This window comes from Trichosurus vulpecula, chromosome 3, assembly GCF_011100635.1.
Source record: "Trichosurus vulpecula isolate mTriVul1 chromosome 3, mTriVul1.pri, whole genome shotgun sequence".
NCBI lineage: Eukaryota > Metazoa > Chordata > Mammalia > Diprotodontia > Phalangeridae > Trichosurus > Trichosurus vulpecula.
The window spans coordinates 299,979,570-299,999,848 of record NC_050575.1 but is presented as its reverse complement, the minus strand read 5'-3'; the positions used below and the strand labels follow the sequence as shown (position 1 = coordinate 299,999,848).

Genomic DNA, 20,279 nt, shown 5'->3' with positions numbered 1-20,279 from the left:
GTGTTTGTGTCCTTAACAAATTTTGTTATCTTAAGTAGGTTAAACATTTCCTCTGAAACCTTGTTTGACCCACTAATTTGAAAATTAAGAGCACAAAAGTAAATTTCATCTCAGTACCAGAAAAGGAAGCCTAGCAGAGAGAACAGAGTGATAGAGTTCAAGTAAAGAAACCGGGATTCAAATCCTACCTCAGATACTCATTAGTTGTGTGACTACCAGAAAATCATCTAACCCCTCTGTTCTTTAGGCAACCCTAAAACTTATGAGAGTGAAACTAATTATAAGCAGCTTACAATCTGCTTCAGTGCACTCTAATGAAATAAAAGGTCCTTGACATACTGAGCAGTTGAATTATAGGGAATTTTAAGTTGGTGAAACAAGAACTGATTAGGTTTTACTGTGTATAGTTTTAATTAGATTTTACTCCCTGCATAATGTTTGTTATTTAACAAGAGCTCAAGTAAGAGAGCTTTCTTTAAATAGAAGTCATCACCTATCTCTATCATTCTTCAATAGTAAATTTAAAAAATGTTTAATGAATGTAATAGCCATCAACAAGAATAAATAATCTTACAGAGTAAGTAATAAAATTTTAAATAAAATCCTTAGCATTTATCAAAGCAGAGACAAATTAACAAGTATACCATGGATTAGCTCTAATCCAAATCTGTTTTTCCTCCCTTTGTGTATATGCATGTATAATCATATCTATGAAATATGTACTCCCCAACATACACATGCAAAAAGAGAGCTCAATTCGGTTCATTGTTTAGTTGTTTTTCAGTCGTTTCTGATTCTTCATGACCCCTTTTGGGGTTTTCTTGGCAAAAATACTGCAGTGGTTCGCCATTTTCTTCTGCAGCTCATTTTACAGATAAGAAACTTAGACAAACAGTGTTAAGTGATTTGTCCAGAGTCACACAGCTAGTAAATATCTAAGGCCACATTTGAACTCAGGTCTTCCTGACTCCAGGTCTGGCACTCTATTCACTGTGCCACCTAGCTGCCCTCAATTTGGTTCAAAATACTTCCATTCTAAACCTTGCCTCTTCCACTTACTACAACTAAGTGGCACAGTGGATAGAGCAATGGAGCAGTAGTCAGGATAGACCCAAGTTCAAATCGGGCCTCAGACACTTACTAGCTGTGTGACCCTGGGTAGGTCAGTTACCTTCCCTTTGCCCAGTTTCCCCATCTGTAAAATGGGGATAATAATAACCCCTAACTCCCAGGGCTATTGTGAGGATAAAATGAGGTAATGCTTATGAAGTGCTTTGTAGAACTTAAAGCGCTATATATATAACTGCTAGCTATTATTGTCACTTTGTGATTTTAGGCAAGTCACTCCATTTCTTTGGGCCTCAGTTTCGTATTTCTGCAAATTTTGAGGACAGTGATCAAGAATTTCTAGATGACTTTTTAGGTTTCTTCTGGTTCTAAATCTATGATCCTATCGTATCTCTATTATGTATGTGTAGATATGTACATTTGTATATACATACATTTTTTAAAACTTGGAATCAATGTGAATACAGATCTTGTTTTCATAATCTCCTTTTGCAACATTTTCTATACATCTTTTCATAGTTTTTTCATATTTTTCAAATATATCCTTTTTTATTAGGACAAAATATGTATATTTTAAAAATTGGTCCAAAACTGTGATTTCAAATTATCATCCATCTACAATGTGGGATGGACACCCTAGAGATTCCCTCTCATTTTACAGATGAAGAAACTGCGGCAAACAGGGTTCAGTGACTTGTCTAGGGTCACACAGCTAGAAAGTGTCTGAGGCCAGATTTGAACTCATTAAAATGAGTCTTCCTGACTCCAGGCCCAGTGCTCAATTCACAGTGCCCTATTCCAACCCTCTCATTATATAGAGGAGGAAACTGAGTCCCAGAGAAGTTAAGTTACTTGCCAAGAGTGACATAGTTAGTAAGCGGAAGAACAAAGATTTGAATATAAGCTCAGATGACTCAAAACTCCAAAGCTGAAGCTAGCTATATGTCGAGAGCTAGAGTGCCTCCCAGACACCATGAAGCCCAACCCAGATGAGGAAAACTTGAGACCCAAAGAGGTTAATTGACTTGCCCAGTTCACACTGCTAGTAAGTATCTAAGGTGGGATTTGAACCCTCATCCTCCAAAATGTAAGGACATTACTCTACCCCCTATACCACCACTGCTCCTCTATGTCTTTTTACCATAGCATGCTAGCCAAAGACATCATGTGACTTGGCCAGAGTCATAGAGGTGAAATTTAACCCTCCACCCACTCCGACTTTTCTCCAATGTACCACACTTTCCACAAGGAAATTTCCTCTACTGACGGGCAATTTTCCTGCAGCTTTTTAGTCTTGTGGGGGCCAGAGTCACAGAGCCGGTATCTGTTAGTGGCAGAAATTAAACCCAGGCATTCTACATTATGAGGCTGACTTGCTATCCAGCATACTGTGTTGCTAAATTAATATGCCATAACTTATTCACACACTCTCCAAACATTGCAAGTACAGTATATTTCCAAGTTTTTTGTTGTTTTTGCTATCACAAAAAAGTAGCTATGAATATTTTTGTATATTTTGTTGTTTTTCAGTTGTTTTAGTTGTATCCTACTCTCCATGACCCCATTTGGGGTTTTCTTGGCATGATACTGGAGTGTTTTGCCATTTCCTTCTTCAGCTCATTTTACAGATTAAAAAACTGAGGCAAACAGGATTAGACTTGCCCAGCATCCCACAGCTTAGTAAGTGTCTGAGGCTGGATTTGAACTCATGAAGATGAGTCTTCCTGACTTCAAGCCCACTTCACCACCTAGCTGCCCCCATTTTTTGTACATACAGGTGCTTTTAATGATATTTTTAGGATAAAATATTATCCATGGAATCACTGCATCAAAGGATAAAACAAATGTTTTTAAAAATTTATTATAGAATATTGCACTCCAAAAAGGATCCACCAGTTTAAAGTCTAACCAACAATTTATTTGAGGGCTGATTTTTTCAAAACCATTTTAACATTTAATTTTATTGTTTTTTGCTATCTTTGCCATTCTACATGGCATCACATGGGATTTTACATTTGTTTTGGTTTGTGTTTCTCTGATTATGATGGAATTTGTTGTGTAGTTATGGGAAGTTTGTGTTTCCTCCCTCAAAAATTATCCGGTCATGTCCTTTGACACACTCCACTGGGGAGTATTACTTTTATGGAGGTATACATATACAAACACTTATATACAAACATAATGTGTATCTTTGTGAGTACATATACATATATACACATATGTATACACATGCATACACACACATATATATGTATATCCTTCATAAATCTTGAATGTCAGACCTTTACCTGATATATTAACTGCAAGTATTTCCCCGCCCCCCAATTTCAATTCTTTGAATTTTAAGGGTATAGCTTACTATTGTACAAAATTATTTTATCTTTGTATGACCAAACCCACCAGTTTTGTCTTAAACAATTTCTTCCAGTTTTTGGATTGAAAAATATGTTTTTCCTCTCCATAGTTGAAAAAAACAGGTGATTTTTTTCCCTTATTTTTAATTATCACGGGTATCACTAATCCAATTAGTAACTGTGCCACACAATATTGGTAGGTATGGATACCCATCCAGCTATCCAATTTTCCCAAGAGCTTTTATTAAATCATAATTGCATTCTCCTTTATTTCTAAGCATGGATTTATCAATGACTAACCTCATATATGAAGTGATGTTGCCTCCAGAAATGAAGACTTGGCTTCAAGTCTCACCTTATGATATATGTGTCACCCTGGGCAGTGACCTCTCAGTGTCCCCAGGAAATTCTCTAAGCCTCTAAATTGCTAAGGAGGGGCAAGTAGCATGGATGGAGAGAATTTCCCAATGTGGACTTCCCTATACAAATAAACATCTTATTCACACTGGGTTCTCTACTCTCCTCCATCTATCTATTTTTCTAGCTTTCTCACAGTACCAAGCTTTTAGAAGCTCACATTTATAAGATAATAAGAGCAATACAACAACTAACACGCATATATTGTTTACTATTGCCAGGTGAAGTGATAAGCACTTTCACAATTTTTATCTCATTTGATCTTCGTAACTACACAGGGAGGTAGGTACTATTTCTGTTCTCATTTCACAATTGAGGAAACTGAGGCAAAAAGAGTTTAAGTGGTGTGCCCAATGTCATTCAGCCAGTAAGTGCTGGATTTGAACTCAACTCTTCCTGACTCTAGGTCTGGCATTCTATCCACTGGGCCATCTACCTGTCCCACTTGGCAAGCACTTTGAGGTTTACAAAGTGCAGCTAGTGAAATATTATTATTATTGCTATTGTTGTTATGGCATTTTATATATGAAGACATGAGACTTGGAGCAGTTGAATGCCTTGCCCTACATCATGCAGTTAGTAAGCATCACAGCCTGGAAGTGAATGTAGTTATCCTTACTCCAAAGACTGCCTTTTCTATTATACTACACTGCCTTTAAATCTGGAAGGGTCACTTACTGTTCCCTGGTTTCCTTTTTCATAGTTCTTGATATCTTGCTAATCTACTTTTCTATATTAATTCTACTATGGCCTAATCTAATTCTATGAAATAATCCATTGATTTTTAGGCTATTATTATGCTGAACCTATAAATTAGTTTGGGAAGTATTGATATTTTTACTAGATTTCCTTGATCTAACCATGACCAAGGCGCATCGCTCTCCTTTTTCAGTTCTTCCTTGATTTCTATTGTTATTGTTTTAGTAATAGCTCTTGCATGACTTCACAATTTATTATACTTGTAAACACTTGATGTACTTTATTGTTATTATAAAGTTATTTCTCCCTGGAATAGTTTTCTTTTATTCTTGTTTGTGGCTAATAGCACTGCAGATTATATTTTTGGGTTTGTCTCATATCCTGCTACCTTACTCAACTTGGAAAATTTGCTAAAATTTAAAGTGTTGACATTGTAATCTGTGATAAAAAATTCACTTGTGCAGAAAAAAAAACCTGATTTCCTCATACACTAGTCTTCTAGGTACTACTAAGAGACAGCATGATGTAGTGGATAAGCTGAGTTCAGAGGCAGAAGACCTGGATTCAAGTCCTGCCTTTCATATATACTGACTATATAAACCTAGCTAAATTACTTAACCTCCAGTACCCCCATGTAACTCTCTAAGACTATAAGCCATAAAGCAGGGTGTTAGTAAAGGAAGTATCTTCACTGGGAGTTCCCAATACGAATGACATCACAGGTCTAGTAAAAAAAAAGCAGTAACAAAAGTTCCAAATATTATTATATTAAAAAAGAGTATTGGCTTCCTCAGATCCATTATTTCATTCATTTATAGAACTTTAAAAACATTCTCTGGATGTTTTAGTTTTTCTGATCTTCAAAAAAAAAAGGAAACAATTTTTGAAAACTACTTTAGGGAAAAACATCGAAAGAATGGCACTGAATTTTTTTTCTGTTCTCTATGTGGGCAGAACAATCAGTAAGTCAGTCAATAAAACATTTATTAAATGCCTACTAGGTACTGGGCACAGTACTAAATGCTGAGGATACAAAGAGTGGTAAAAGCCAGTTCCGGATCTTAAGGAGCTCATGGTTTAACGGAGGAGACAACCATGCTAAAAACAGAACAAATTAGAAATAATCAACAGAAGAAAGGCACTAGAAATACGGAGAATTGGGAAAGGCTTCCTGTAGAACAGCCAAGTGAAGTTCGTAACTGCCATTCTGAAGCTCTGGGTAACCTTAGCAGTTTTCTTTTTTTACTAAGTTACTTAATGAAACAAACCCAGTCAAATCAATAAGATGCGTTCACCAGGATATAGAGAGCACCATGCTGTATACATTGAGGGAGATAAGGCACAGCCCCTGAACATTAGACGTTTATTTTTAAGACAATATAATTATATTCTTGTTATATGACGCACCATATAAATGTGAATTAAGGTTTATAAAGCACCTTCCCTACAGTTCAATTAAATAAATATTTATTAAGCACATACTATGTGTTAGACACTATGCTATGAACTGGGGATACAGAAAGAAGTAAATGACAATCTCTGACCTCAAGGAGCTTACAATCTAAGAGGAGAGAGGGGGGAAACAACACACCAACATACATACATCAATATCTACATTTATCTACACACATACACACAGAAAAAACAAGCTATATGCAGGAGAAATAGAAAATAAACAAAAGAGGAAAAGCAGTTTTTATTAAGAGGGTTAGTTAAGGAAGGCTTTCTGTGCCTATGATTTCAGTAATAATGTTCTGTTATCTGATAATATAGGTGACATGGCATCTGTGTGTCATTTTAAAAGCCTTAGGCAAAGCTAGAGCTCTAACTTGTGTTCAGAAGCTTGCCCTCTTTTGTGGTCAGCTGGGACTCAAAACCTCTCCAATTTAGAAGGACTTTGGTAAAGCTTGAAATCCACAGAGATGATATGGTTTAGTGAAAAGAAGACAAAGAAAGGAAGATTGAAATCCTGACTCAACTACTCCACGTGTGACCTCGGAGAAGTCATTTAACTCCCTTAAACCCTGGTTTTCTCATCTGTAACTAGATTACCTTTGAGGTCCCTTCCAGATATATGATCAAATGACCCAGTTACCTGAAGTTCCCCTCAATTCACAGAGGAAATGGATCAGGTGAATTAATTAATGGGGAAGTCTCGGTGACTTAATATATACCAACTCCTAGTCCAAGTTTCTTCATTTCTTCCTATGGAGCTCTAAGAAACTAACATTTCACGGAGCAGAGGAGAGAGATTTTGGCAATATCTTCTCTATGCCCACTTTGCCTGGCACATCCCACAGGCTCCAAAGTACTCAGACCTATACATAAAGTCAGTTTTGGTTTCAAGTGTCATTCGCTCAAAGGTTAATGACTATCATGATAAGCGCTATTTTGTGTGTACATGTATGTACGTGAGTGTAAAAGACTAGTCGATAAATTACACTATTAAAGACCAGTTCACATCATGTAATTTGTAACCCAACTGGAAATAGCTCCTGGCATGCCCAGGACGCCTTCCTGACTTGTCTAAGATTTAGAAACAAGTCAAGTGCGCTTTCCCACCGAGGCACCCTTAGAACAGACTTCGCCTCCCAACAAGGAGAGCCAGGAGGGAGCTTACCTTTTTTGGGACTGGATCTCCCTGGCGATCCCGCCTCTTTTTTTTCCAAAGCTATTTCTCTCTCTTTCCACCTTCGGATCTGCTCCTCCCTCATCTTGAAGAACAGGATTTGTTTCTGCTCTTCGCTAAGCTCGGCCAGCAGTTCAGGGTCGATGTACATGTCTGACAGTATCTGCTTCAGCATGACTGCGGTTCCCAGACGTTCCTACCCTTGTGGCAAAGAGTCTTTGAGAATGGCCTCCAGACTTGTTCTCTTCCCAAGCAGGTATTCGTGGAACGCCCCAAAGCTTGCACGTGAGACAGACAGGCACACTCTGGGGCACCAGCAAGGCAGGTATGCCCTGAGTCAGGGAAGCTGGTCTCTGCAGCTAGGCACCATCCACTTGCTCGATGTGTCCGTCATTCAACCTCCAAAAAGAAGGAAGGCCACTTAAACCCCATTATTACAATTTCCGGAAGTCACACGAACAGGTTTGGAAAGAAAATAAGGCTTGGGGGACTACAAGGAAAAAAAAGCTGAGGCAAGTTTGGAGAGTTAGTGCTACCTTTATCCTTCTGATTTCCAAAGATACTGTATCAAAGAAACTCACTCCATACTAGTAGATCCCAGGAAAACATTTTAAAAAAATTAAATAGAGGTGTGGCTTACTCTTCACTGAGTAAACATTCAGAGCCAAACCAGTCAAGTATTTGGCTGACTCATAAAGAAAAAAGTTAGAGGAAGAAAGTAAAACGAGCTAAGCTACAAATGATTTATTTAAAAAACAACTAAATGTTCTGTGGTTCCATTAAAGCATGTCTCTTTCAAGTTATTCCCAAGGTTGATCTCTTAATACTTAAAGAGCAAAGCATAAAAACTGAACTGTAAGAAGCAATTTTTATTCCTCAGGGGTGATACTAAATTACAAATATGTTAATATTTTACTTATGGAAGGAATGATTTAATTTCCACCTTGACCCACTGAGGAAATGAAAACTGAAGATGTTAGGGGAAATATTTCCATTCTTTTTTGTTTTCTAAAGATTGGGCAATTACAAAGTTTAATTCATGCTGAGTCACTCTTTCACACCTATTTACACAATCAGTCATCTAGAGTTCAGAGCACAGATATGGTGGTGAGCCTTTTTAAAAGTTTACACCTTGGATTATCATTTTAGAGGAATGCCTCCAAATGTCCTATTTCTGTAGGGTTTTTTTAGCTTTCTAAATTAAGTTTTTCTAATGTCTTTTATTTTTACATCACCTGCATTTCTCCCTATCTCCTTCTCCCAATTCCTTACAGAGAGCCATCCCTTATAACAAAGAATTTAAAAAGCAAAATAGAAAAAAAAATTAGCGAAACCAGTTATTATATTGGAAAAAGTCTGAGATCATATGCAATGTCCCATACTCAGTTCTCATTGATCTGTAGAGATGGACCTCCATCTTTGCAGGGTAGGGAGTGGGGGTGTGACCTTTTCATGTCTCTTCTCTGGGGCTAAGCTCGATCACTATAGGTTTACAATATTCAGGTGTTGCCATTTTGTTGTCCTTTTTATTTACATTGTTATAGTCATCGTGTATGTTGCTTTTATGGCTTTACTTCTACTTTGTATCTGTTTATATGTCTTTCCATACTCCTCTGTATTAGCATATTTGTTGTTTCTTAAGGCAGAGTAAAATTCTACTCAATTCATATGCCACAATTTGTTTAGCTAGTCTCCAATTGATGGGCATCTGGTTTGTTCCAATTCTTTGCTATCAGAAAAAAAATACTGCTGTCCTATAAATATTTTGGTATATGTGAATCCTTTTGAAAAACAATTCTCCTTGGAGGTATGTGACCTGCAGTGGAATAGTTGGGTCAAAAAGTGTAAACATTTTAGTCATTTGTATGATTCCAAACTGCTTTCCAGAATGGTTATTCCAGTCTGCTGCTCTAACAGCAATGTATCAGTATGCCTCTCTTTCCACAACCTTTCTGAGACTGTCGCCATCTTTAGTCATCTTTGCCAATGTGCTGAGTGTGAGGTAAAACTCCTATGTTATTTTGATTTCTATTTCTTTTATTTGTTATTTGGAACATTTTAACTGCAACCACACTGGAATACCCAGGACGGCTGTAGTGCAGGTTCTTAGATCTGCTTTACTAAGGAAAGATAGCTGTTTCAGGGTCAACAATCTTTCTTTTTTAATCTAGTAAAATACAAAAAGAGGAAAATTACACTGCTGATTACTACAATAATAACAACAACATTATTAATAGCAACAGTAATAATAGATACAAATATAGCATTTCAAAGTTTACAGAAGTCCTTTATATACAATAAGCTGAAGCCTTTGGGGACACTTTGCATCATATCACTTGAGTCTCATAATATTCTTTTCAAGATTGGTACTCTAGATATTATTATCTCTATTTTACAGATGAGGAAACTGAGGGTCAGAGTGGTTAAATGACTTGCCCATAGTCAAATCCCTATTTAAGTATGAGAGAAAGGATGAGAACCAAACTTTATTCTAAATACAGCACCCTATTTCACCATGTTGTTCCTCCAACTTTGGAAGGGGCAGGACACTGAGGGGGAATGGTAACTGTTGCAAGTTATGGTAATAATACTTGATATTTCTAGGGTTCTTTATACTTTTTTTAAACTATCACATATATTATCTCATTTTGTCTCTCGATCAGAAAAAGTATATTATCCTTATATTTAAATGCAGAAAATGGACACAGAGGTTAAAGGGAAAGTCTCACTGTATGGTTACTTAAAGCTAGGGCTAGAATAAACACACGTTTTGACTCTGCAATCTATAACTGCTCTCTGCTAAGCCATCCAATTCCACCTTGTGCATGAAGCCTTGCCTAACCCCCAATCTCCCCTTAAAGCTAGTGCCTTCCCTCATTTGATTATCTCTAGCTTATTCTGCATATATTTTGTATTTACATAATTATTTGCACCTTGTCTCCTTCATTGGACTGTGAGCTCTTCAGGAGGAGAGATTTTGTGTTTTATTTTGTGTATCCCCAAGACTTAGCACCATGCCTTAGCTACTTAGTAAATGCTTATGGACTGACTCTGCTTCAATCCTTATTGAATTGTATGCTTTGCTTTATCTGGCCAGTCAAACTATAAGCCATAATCATGCAGTTTGACTTTTACTAGTAGAATTATCAACAACCAGGTGGTGCAGCACATAGAGTACTGCTCCTGGAGTCAGGAAGGCCTGAGTTCAAATGTCCTTCAAGAAATCTACAAGCTGTGTGATCTTGAGCAAATCATGGAATCTCTGTGAGCCTCAGTTTCCTCAATGAAGATAATAATATCTCCCAGGATTGTTTTGAGACTCAAATGAGATAATATTTTAAAGTGTTTTGCAAAACTTAAAGTAATACATAAAGTTAGTTATCATTATCATCTCACCAACCCACTGGCAAAGAGGACGATAGACTGCAATATATTCAACAGACAACATGATACATTGGGAAGAAAGCTGGATTTAGAGTCAGTGACCCTAGCTTTGAATCTTACCTCTGCCACTTCCTAGCAGTGTGACCTCAAGCAAGTCATTTAATTTCTATAAGCCTCAGTTTCCCCATCTGTAAATGTAGGCAGTTGGATTCAATGACCTCTAAGATCCTTTAATGTTCTAAATGTATGATCCTATAACAAGTACCTTGTGCTACAAATGTGTAGAGAGAACCAGTGAAAATTTCAGCAGGGCATCCATACTCACTGCTTCACCCCGCATGCATACATACAGTCACTTATTGTAGTCACTTATCTGAAACCTGCCTTTCCCTCTCTAATTCTACAGATTTCTAAATTCCCTTGTCCCAGTTTCAATTATCTTCTACTTTACTCATTCATTTGTTCACTCATTCATTTAACATTTATTAACCTTGGTAGTGGAAGAGACTGAAAGATAATTAAGATTGGGATTCTATTTCTTACATCAACTCATTGCATTCAAATTTGATCTATCCAAATAATTTTCCTTTTAGGTTTTTTTTGGGGGGACGGTGGGAGTCTGAGCCTCTGATTTTTGTCTATATAGGGAATTCTTTTGTGTGAAGTCCATCCACCAATGCAGATATTATTTAAAATACTATACCATTAATACCATGAGCTTACACATTTGTCCCAGGGATCTCAAAAGACAGATTTGTTCTTATAATTGTCTTATGAATAATGTACATTATACAAATGATTCATTAAATGACCCTAGATAAATTACTTGAATTCTTTGTGTCTTAGTTTCTCCATTTATTAATAAAATGTAATATCTATCTTTTCCATAAGACATGAGACAATCAGGAGAAGAGAACAATTATAACATTTTTAAAATAGTTTCACACATGAGCTGTGTGACCTTAGACAAGTCACTTAACAGAACCTCCCAGGCCCTCTGTTTCCTTAAAGGTCAAATGAGGGCATTTATTAAGTACCGCCTGGGATAGGCACTGGGAGATGTAGGCTCTGGGAATCTGAAAAGGTAGCATGGATTAAGACAAAGAATACTGCCCTTGATTCTACCTACCTGCATGACCTCAAACAGAACAATTATAAAATTCTAAAAAATACTTTTAAAATATTAGTAGCTATGTCCACAGACAAGCCATTTAACAAATTCTTTCAATGTTTTAGGCAACATGGAGTGGATAGAGTGCTGGGCCTGGAAGCAAGAAGACTCATTGTTCTGAATTCAAATCCAGCCTCAGACAATTGCTGGGTGATCCTGGGCGAGTCACTTAACCCTATTTGCCTCAGTTTTCTCATCTGTAAAATGAGCTGGAGAAGGAAATGGCAAACCTCTCCAATATCTTTGCCAAGAAAACCCCAAATGGGGTCACAAAGAGTCAGATAAAACTGAAAAACTACTGAACAACAACAACAAAATTCAAAGTTTCATTCTCTTCCTTTGCAAAATGACCTCATCAAACTCAGGCGAAATTATTTCCAAGGCCCCTTCCTACTCTAAAATCTTGGGATGCTATGAAAGAGGTGCAGAATGACATTTAACTTACATAGTATGTACCAAATGCTTAAGGTAAGGAGAGAAGCTTAAAAATAAGGAAGCTGACCTGTGATTAACAGGGTTTTTCCCCACTCTGATTTCCTGACCCACTGAAGTACTCTGCCAAGGCTTCCAGTAAGGGAATCGGAAAGTGACCAACCCTTGGAATGCCAGTCATGTAGCTTAAGCTTTGGCAGCTCATAGCAAGGTGGAAATGCCAGAGGCCCTTGTATCTGCAGCCTAACCATCCTAAAACAAGTGTCTTCTTTTGACCACAGTAATTCATGAAGAAAGTAGATTACCCACATTCCAGAACTCACAGGTCTTTTCAAGTATTAGGACCAGGAACCAAATCAACGCAGATAGACACATTAATTCAAACCCTCCCCCCACCTTTCCTGTCTTTTTCAGGATTTAATTTTTTGTTATTCTGCATTTGTCAGATACCCACAAACATTTCCATATACAAGAAATAAGGATTGTACCTGAAACTACATGTCTATTACATACAACCTGTTTGCTCCTTTCTTCCCCCATGCCCCTCTTTCTTCTTTTTTTTTCCTTTTTGGCCTTGTTTTTTTAAAATTTATTTTATTTTTAACTTATGGAATAAAAAATAATTTCCATAACATAGTACAATAAAAAGGATGATTACACATGAAACTGCAAATGTACTATGCGCAACTTGCTATTCCTTTCAAATATACAACAAAATTATCATGTAAATTTGGTTTTTTTCCTCTTTTTTCTCACACTCCCATGGCTACCATTAGACACAAATAGATGTATGTGTGTATACATACTATATATATACACACACACACATATATATATACATATACACACATACATATATACACATACGTACATACATATATACACATATACATACTATACATATATATGTAATTATTTTATACATACTTCTATTTATCAGTTCTGGATGCAGATAGCGTCTTTCTTCATACGTCTTTTATAACGCACCCCTTTCTAATACAAGTTTTCTCCTGTAACACTGAAAACCCAGGTAGCTGCCTACTTGGCTGTTGGGAGGAAAGTATAAACTTTAAATCGAGGTGGTCCAGCTTATGGATGGGCAACCATCCAAGGACTTGGGAAGACCTGGGTTCAGGTCCCTGCTCTGACACATACTGGCTGTGCGTATCCAGGTAAGATCCTCTAGGACAAGCAGCCTCTTCCCTGGCTCACCTGGCCGGTGACCGCACCGCCAGCTCCCAAGATTAGGAAAGGCCTCACCCTGCCTGCCTGGGGCCACTGGCTTTGCTGGGCATTCCGCCCACGGCACTGTCTACCAAGGGACTTGACCCCAGGCCTGAGAACACCGCCCACGACCCGCCAGCCCAGTCTGCCAGCCGCCCATCAACAAGCACAAGTTCTCTGTCCCCTGGGCCGCCCACGCTGGGCTGCCGGGCTCCCGGGCACACTCAGTGCCAAAGCACTTGGGGCACAGCAAAGGACTGGCCTTTATCTGAGAGAGTGTTTCAAGTGTGTCGCGCTTGGAGTTCCCCCTAAAAGCAATCAGGCACCAGGGAAAGTGCAGGAAGCGCGCGTGTTAAAGGAGTTAGAGATGGAAAAGATCTTAAGAGGTTATCTAATCCTAAACCCTCATTTTACAGGTGAAGCAACTGAGGTTCTCCAGAGTGGAGAGGGGACTTGTTCAACTTCACACAAGTGATAAATGGAGACTTATCGCGCTGTCGAATTCGAACCCATAACCCAGCTTCCCAGGACTGCAACCACGCTGCTTGTACGGAGTAGGGCTTAGTGTGTGCTTACGCCCGCCTGGGGAGTTGGGTAAGAGACAGGTGAGATATTACGCCCGACAAGTGAATGAACGTATGCGCGTTCTCGTGAGCCACAGGAGTATATATGCCTTCCTGCGCCTCTAGGCGCCCGGGTGTGCAGGTGCTTGGCCCCAGGGTGGGTGTCCAGGCTGCTTCTCTCTGTCTCAGCCCAGTGATTTTCTGACACCACAGGTTCTCTCCCGCTTCTCCCGGAAAGGTTGAGGCAGCTTGGAGCAGCGCTGGCTCCCGGCACATGAGCATGCACAAGCGCGTGCGCGCGCACACAGACACAAACACAGACACACAGACACACACGAGCACTGACCCAGAGTCGGTACACCAGAGCCACCCTTGTAGGCTGGATCTCCGTACTACTTCAGAAGTCCCCTCCGACTCTTTCGTCCTGGTTTCCACTCCACCTCTTGCAAGCGCTAACCGCCACTCCCCGCCCCCTCTTCCCGCAATCGGTCAGGACCTGTTGCTCACAAAGCTTGCTTGCCTGCCTGCCTGCGGCGGCGGACACCAGACACCAAATATCAGACATCGGACACCTGTCCGCCGGCCACATCCTGCCCCCAGCCTTCACTACACACCTGAGCTAGTCCAAGCGCCAGCGCCTGGGGGCGGGGAAGGAGGGGATGGAACAGGGGATGGAAGCGCAGAAGAAGAGGAGAGTGGGGCTAGCCCTGGACCCAGACTTCTCCCATCCACACTGCCCTTCCCACCTCACCTCACCTCACCTCACCTTGCCAGGTCCCACCCGGATCTCCGTCAAAGGCAGGAAGCTAAGCACGCTTCCTTTCCTCAGCCTCAAGTCCAGGGCAGCCTTTTCTTCCGACTTCATTCCCCCTCCCCCAGCTGCAAGCACAAAACTTTTAGTCTCATTCCCAAGAGCACTCCATCGCGTGCCGCCCCATCGCAGCCTACACCCACCGGGTTACTTCACTTCCCCGGCATGACCCAGTCCCCTTTAACTCTCTCCACCCCCAGCCCCACCTGTAATCCCGAGCTCACCTGCGCAGGGCCGACCCAAACTCCTATGCCCTTTAGTTTGGGGTGTCCGAGGAATGGCGACTTCGGGAGAGGGGAAGGGACCGGCAGCGGCGAGCAGCAGAGTTTGGCAGGATCAATGTTATTAAACTCAAAAAGCTGAACGAGCAAAACCCCCTCCCTTCGTGCGTCTCCCCAGACGGGTCACACACACCCAGATGACTTGGAGCTTGGCAGCCCCACCCCGCCTCTTGAAAAGTCACAAACTGCTGGCTCAGGCAACAGTCGCCTCTGCGCCGCTTAGTCCTAGGTATTTGGCTTTGAATCACCGCTGACCCCAATGCTGCAACCTCAGTGCTTTTGGTCTAAAAGGAGCAAGGCGAACCTTTCCCTTTGCTTTCAAAACTAGCAAATTAATGGTGTCCCCTGACAGTCACTCCTTTAGGTCTCTCTGATGTGGTTACTTGCCTTACTATTTTTCTGTATCTAAGACACTTATTTATATCTCTGGTAGTCCTTCGTGCATTCTAGACCTCCATGAAAGTTAGGGACAATGGGCCAGTGGATAGAGCTCTGGACTTGGGAGTCAGAAGACAGTTCAAATTCTGCTCCAGATATTAACTTTGTGACTCTAAACAAGTCGCTTAACCTCTCTCAGTCTCAGTTTCCTCTCTTGTAAAATGGGGGTGATAGCATTTGTTTCAACGGGTAGTTGTAAGGATCAGAGATAATATTTGCAAAGCACTTTGCAAACGTTAAAGCGTGATATCTAAGTGCTCTTGAGGGTAGCGGCTGAAACAGGACCCTTCTGTGCTTTGACTCATTCAGTAGGCGTTTAAAAATCAGGTCAGTCTCTTCAGTTCTGCTCTAAATGTCCTAAATGTTGACTATTTGCTTTCACTCTGCCCTTTAATTTACAATTCTCAATTATCAAAAGCCATAAGGGTATGACATTAAAAGACAGACTAAGAACCTAGAGGAAAGAAATAAAAAAATAAAAAAAAACCTAAAAACCAGAAAGGATGGGATATGAAGAAAATGAAAACATTTGGGAAAATATTTTCACTTCATTTCGTTATATCTTGTTCAATCACTGAGCAAGACATAGAACCAAAATTCTAGAATCTCAGGATTGAAAGTGACAGCAGAGGGATCCATCTAGGTCAATCCTTACTGAAAGCATGAATGTCTATCCTCTGAATAGTCATGCAGATTTCAAGTATTCTTCCATTGAAGGGAATTCACAATATTATCACTATCCAATCTAATCCCACAAACACTAATTTATGATAATAGTACTGCCTATAGATTCAGAGGCCCTGGATTCAAATGCCACATGACCTGGATGGCCACGGACAAGTCTCCTACCTTGTCTAGGCATTGTCCCTGAGGTGCAGCTCTAGACCTGTGATCCTTACCTATGTCAGCATCTACTACATCATTCCCCTGCTCGCTAGTCTCCAGTGGCTCCTGGTGGTTCTAGGACCAGGTACAAATTCCTCTGTTTTGTTTTTAAAGTCCTTCACAGCCTTGCTCAAACCTGCTCTTTATTCATCACTTCCGTCAACGCAGTCTACAATCCAGCCAAACTGACTTACTGTTTTCACATGCGACCTTCAGGTATTTGTGTGTGCTTAGTATTTCACATACTACTTTTTAGACTTCTTGATTGCAAGGACTGTCTTGTATAACTTTGCATACTACAAAGTACCTGGTACCTTACATGTCCAATGAAAGACTGCTAAAACCCAACTGCCAAACTGAATCGTAAACAATTTACTTCAGAACTTCCTAGGTCCTTCTCTTTTCCTCTTTCACTTTCTCTCTTCCTGCTTTCCCTTTCTTCCCCTATTTCTCTCTCTCTCTCCCTTTGTCTCACTCCTTCTCCCTTTTCTTGCCTCTTTTCTCTCTTCCTTCCACCTTATCTCTCTCATCCCTCCTTTCTGTTTCATTTCCCCTATTCCTAGCAATGCTCTCTTAACTAGACATAACTATGGTATTGGCTGTTTGGTTTTTTTTTTAAAGTTTTATATGTGTGTAACACCTTACTACAATAATTGGCTTATTTTAAGGCTAGGGGCAATACAATTGTCCTTGGATCCATATGGTTCCTTCCTCTGCTGCTTTAGGAAGTTTAAACAAAAAGTTAGGAGTACAATCATTCCAAGCTCCCAGCAGAGGATTGGTTCTCTGCCTTAATTTATAATTTGGTTTATCTCTAGCTAACCCCTGGCCTCTTTGTGGTTGAGATGAAATTCATGTTATTCAAAACACTTGTGTAAAGAAGAAAAAGAGTTACATTACAGGTCCTTTTAAAATTTACATTTAATTTTTTCCCTCAATTACATGTAAGCAAAAACATTTTTTTAAACATTTGACAGTGTCTATTTATACACAAGTACCAGAAGGGGAAGTTGGGGAAAGAACTGACCTCTTCAGAACTTTCAGTCTTTGAGAAGGAAGGTAAAACTAATGACTAATGACACCAGCCCAAGTTTTGTGCTCTGAGATCCTACAGGGCCAAAGGACCTCCTCTTTCTCTCTCTTCTTTGCCTACTTTCTTTCTCCTTTCACATGTTGTCCCTTTGCTGCCAATTCTTTCCAGGTCAGCTCTTGATGTTTCAACTCCCCCTACTCTCTCAGACCCTTGACACTTTGAGCTGAACTCCCTCCTGCAATTGCTCAAACTCCTTGGCATAGCCAAGTCCTTCACCCACTCAGCACAGACTTTCTTTACATCTAATTGAAAGATCATCTATTGTCTTTAATGGGATGTCTAAGCCTAGTTATAATTGATTGAATCTGCTAATTGAGAAATGCTCTTATCTTACAAAGGTAACCCACTTTTAAATGGGGAGAGGTAGCCCATGGAGCGCTTTTTGTAATTTTTTAAAGTGATTTTGAACTTCTTATATTGCTCTGAGAAAAAAATAAAACTAAATAAAGTTGTCTTTTGTGTGACCTTCAATTGTTCCCTGTGTACCCTTCACCCTACCCAACATAAGCCTCTACTCAGTGGTCCTAGATTGAAAAAAATCTCCCCACTCTTGATGAGGAAATAGGAATATGAGGGGAAAATGTGCAATGGTGTATTAGGGTCTATAGAAGAGAGTTTCTAGGCAGTTAGGCCTTTGAGGATCAGACAAGGGGAAAGGAGAGTCACAGTAGGGCTAGCACAGTGCCCAGGGCGCATGTTGTTGTTGTTCTGACTCTGTGACCCCTTTTTGTTTTTTCTTTTGGCAAAGATATTGGAGTGGTTTGCCATTTCTTTCTCCAGCTCATTTTGCAGATGAGGAAACTGAGGCAAACAGCTAAGTGACTTGCCCAGAGTCACACAGCTAGTAAGTGTCTGAGGCTAGATTTGAACTCAGGTCCTCCTGACTCCAGGCCCAGCTCTGTATCCACTGTGCCACCTAGCTCCCCTGCCCTGTCAAATAGCAGACATTTAATAAATGTTTATTGGACCATATCTCCAATATTCAATAGAAGAAAATTCAATTACTATGTATTTGTATTTATGAACACCAAGGACAAACTACCTTAACCTTTGTTTTTCTATATTGAAAGCTTCTAAGGCACCTTGAAAAGACCAGTGAATCATTTCATTCAATTCTGCATAAAATAAACAACCTGTTTTCCAGCCTTATTATTCATTATTCTCTTCCTTTCCTACATTCAAAAGTTCTGCCAAATTTTTCCTTCTTGCTCCTCCTCAGTGCCTTTGCCCTGGTTATCTCCTCTTCCCCACCCCCATTTCTCCTCCCCTCTATCTCTTATAATCCTTTGTTTCTTTAAAGATTCATGAAGACTCTCCAGATTCCCCAAGGTCCTAGTACCCTTCTTTCCCAAATTTTCTTGTATTATCTTGTACTGGAGACAGCTGGTGGCACAGTGGATGGGCCTGGAGTCAGGAAGACTTGAATTCAAATCCAGCCTGTCTTACTAGCTGTGTGATCTTATGCAAGTAACCTAACCTCTGTTTGCCTCAATTTTCTCAACTATAAAATGAGAATGCATAATAGCACCTGCTTCCCAGGGTTATTGTGAGAAGTAAATGATATTTATAAAAAACACATAGTATGGTACCTGACGCATAGTAGGTGCTACATAAAAGTTTATTTCCCTTTCTCCACCTTTTATTTCTTTTGAATGTATTTTATATCTTCTTATGTATATGCTTGCTCTCTCCCCTAATACGATTTAAGATCCTTGAGGACAGGGATTATTTTCTATTTGTTTTGGGATCCCTAGTGCCTAGCCCAATGCCTATCATATCATATAGTAAGGCATTTGATACATGTTTGCTAATTGATAATTAGAGCTTAGATTTTGAACCTGCTGTTTTAAAGTTCGTTCATGTAATCAAAAATTACATTCATGTTGATTTCAGTTATACATATGATTAAGGGGGCACGCATACTAACTAGCAACTGAGCCAATGCAAATATGGAATACAAAAATATTTCATTTCATCATCCGGCTTCAGTGTAAAGATTTCTAATGAGGAGAAAATGACTCCCTCTCAAAGCAACCCGTCCCCCTTCTGTATAGCTCATATTGTTAGGAAGTTGTGCCTTGCATCAATCCCAAATCAATCAAAAATGGTTTATTAAATGCCCATTAACCTCTTATGTTTCTGGCATTGTGGTAGGTACTGGGGATAAGAAGAAAGGAACAATCCCTCCTTGTAAGGAGTCTGCTCTTTAATGACAAAAGCAAGAAATTGATGGATGCATAACCTTCTGTGGCCAAAATCTGGACAGACTGGACTGTTACTTAAGAATATATAAAGATTTAAAGAGAATAAATATAGAAAAAATACCAAGTGTTTAAATATAAAGTAATTTGGGAGGCTAGGCACTAGCTGTTTAGGAGATCAAGAAAGGCTCATGTAGAAGGTGAGGCTTGGGCGCCATTTTAAATGCCATGAATTCCATGAGACTGAGCTGAGGAGGGAGTGCATTCCAGGCATGGGGGATGGCTAGTGAAAAGGCTTGTGGTTGTGTGTGTGGTTCTGGTTTGTCCTTTGTTCTTGAAGAGGACCATGGCATCAGGGAGATGATGACATGACTTGCAATTGACTTTGATTTGAGTGAAGGAGGGCTGTGCAAAGTCACCAGTCTCACTTGCTCCTCCAGAGCCATCTGGGTCCAGTGGCCATATATCGATCAGGACAATTGGAAATGGCCCTGCATGTAATGGGAGAGCCTGGCCCTTTTAAGCTAAGGTCTCTTCAGGGTTCTCACTTGGAGTGAGGCAACACCCATTCAGTGAATAGGCCTCTTTTAAGAAGTGAATCAAGAGATGGCCCCAGTGAAAAAGACATG

At 39.8% G+C, this 20,279-nt stretch overlaps 1 protein-coding gene across 1 annotated transcript in view; it reads right to left on the bottom strand.

The window, feature by feature from the left end:
• Positions 1–7,342, bottom strand: part of SH2D4A (SH2 domain containing 4A) — a 103,365-nt gene extending 96,023 nt beyond the window's left edge. The window contains exon 1 of the mRNA XM_036751586.1: positions 7,159–7,342. Within this exon, the coding sequence (XP_036607481.1) occupies positions 7,159–7,342 (184 nt within the window). The remainder of the gene's footprint in view (positions 1–7,158) is intronic.
• Between the last annotated feature and the right edge of the window lie 12,937 nt (positions 7,343–20,279).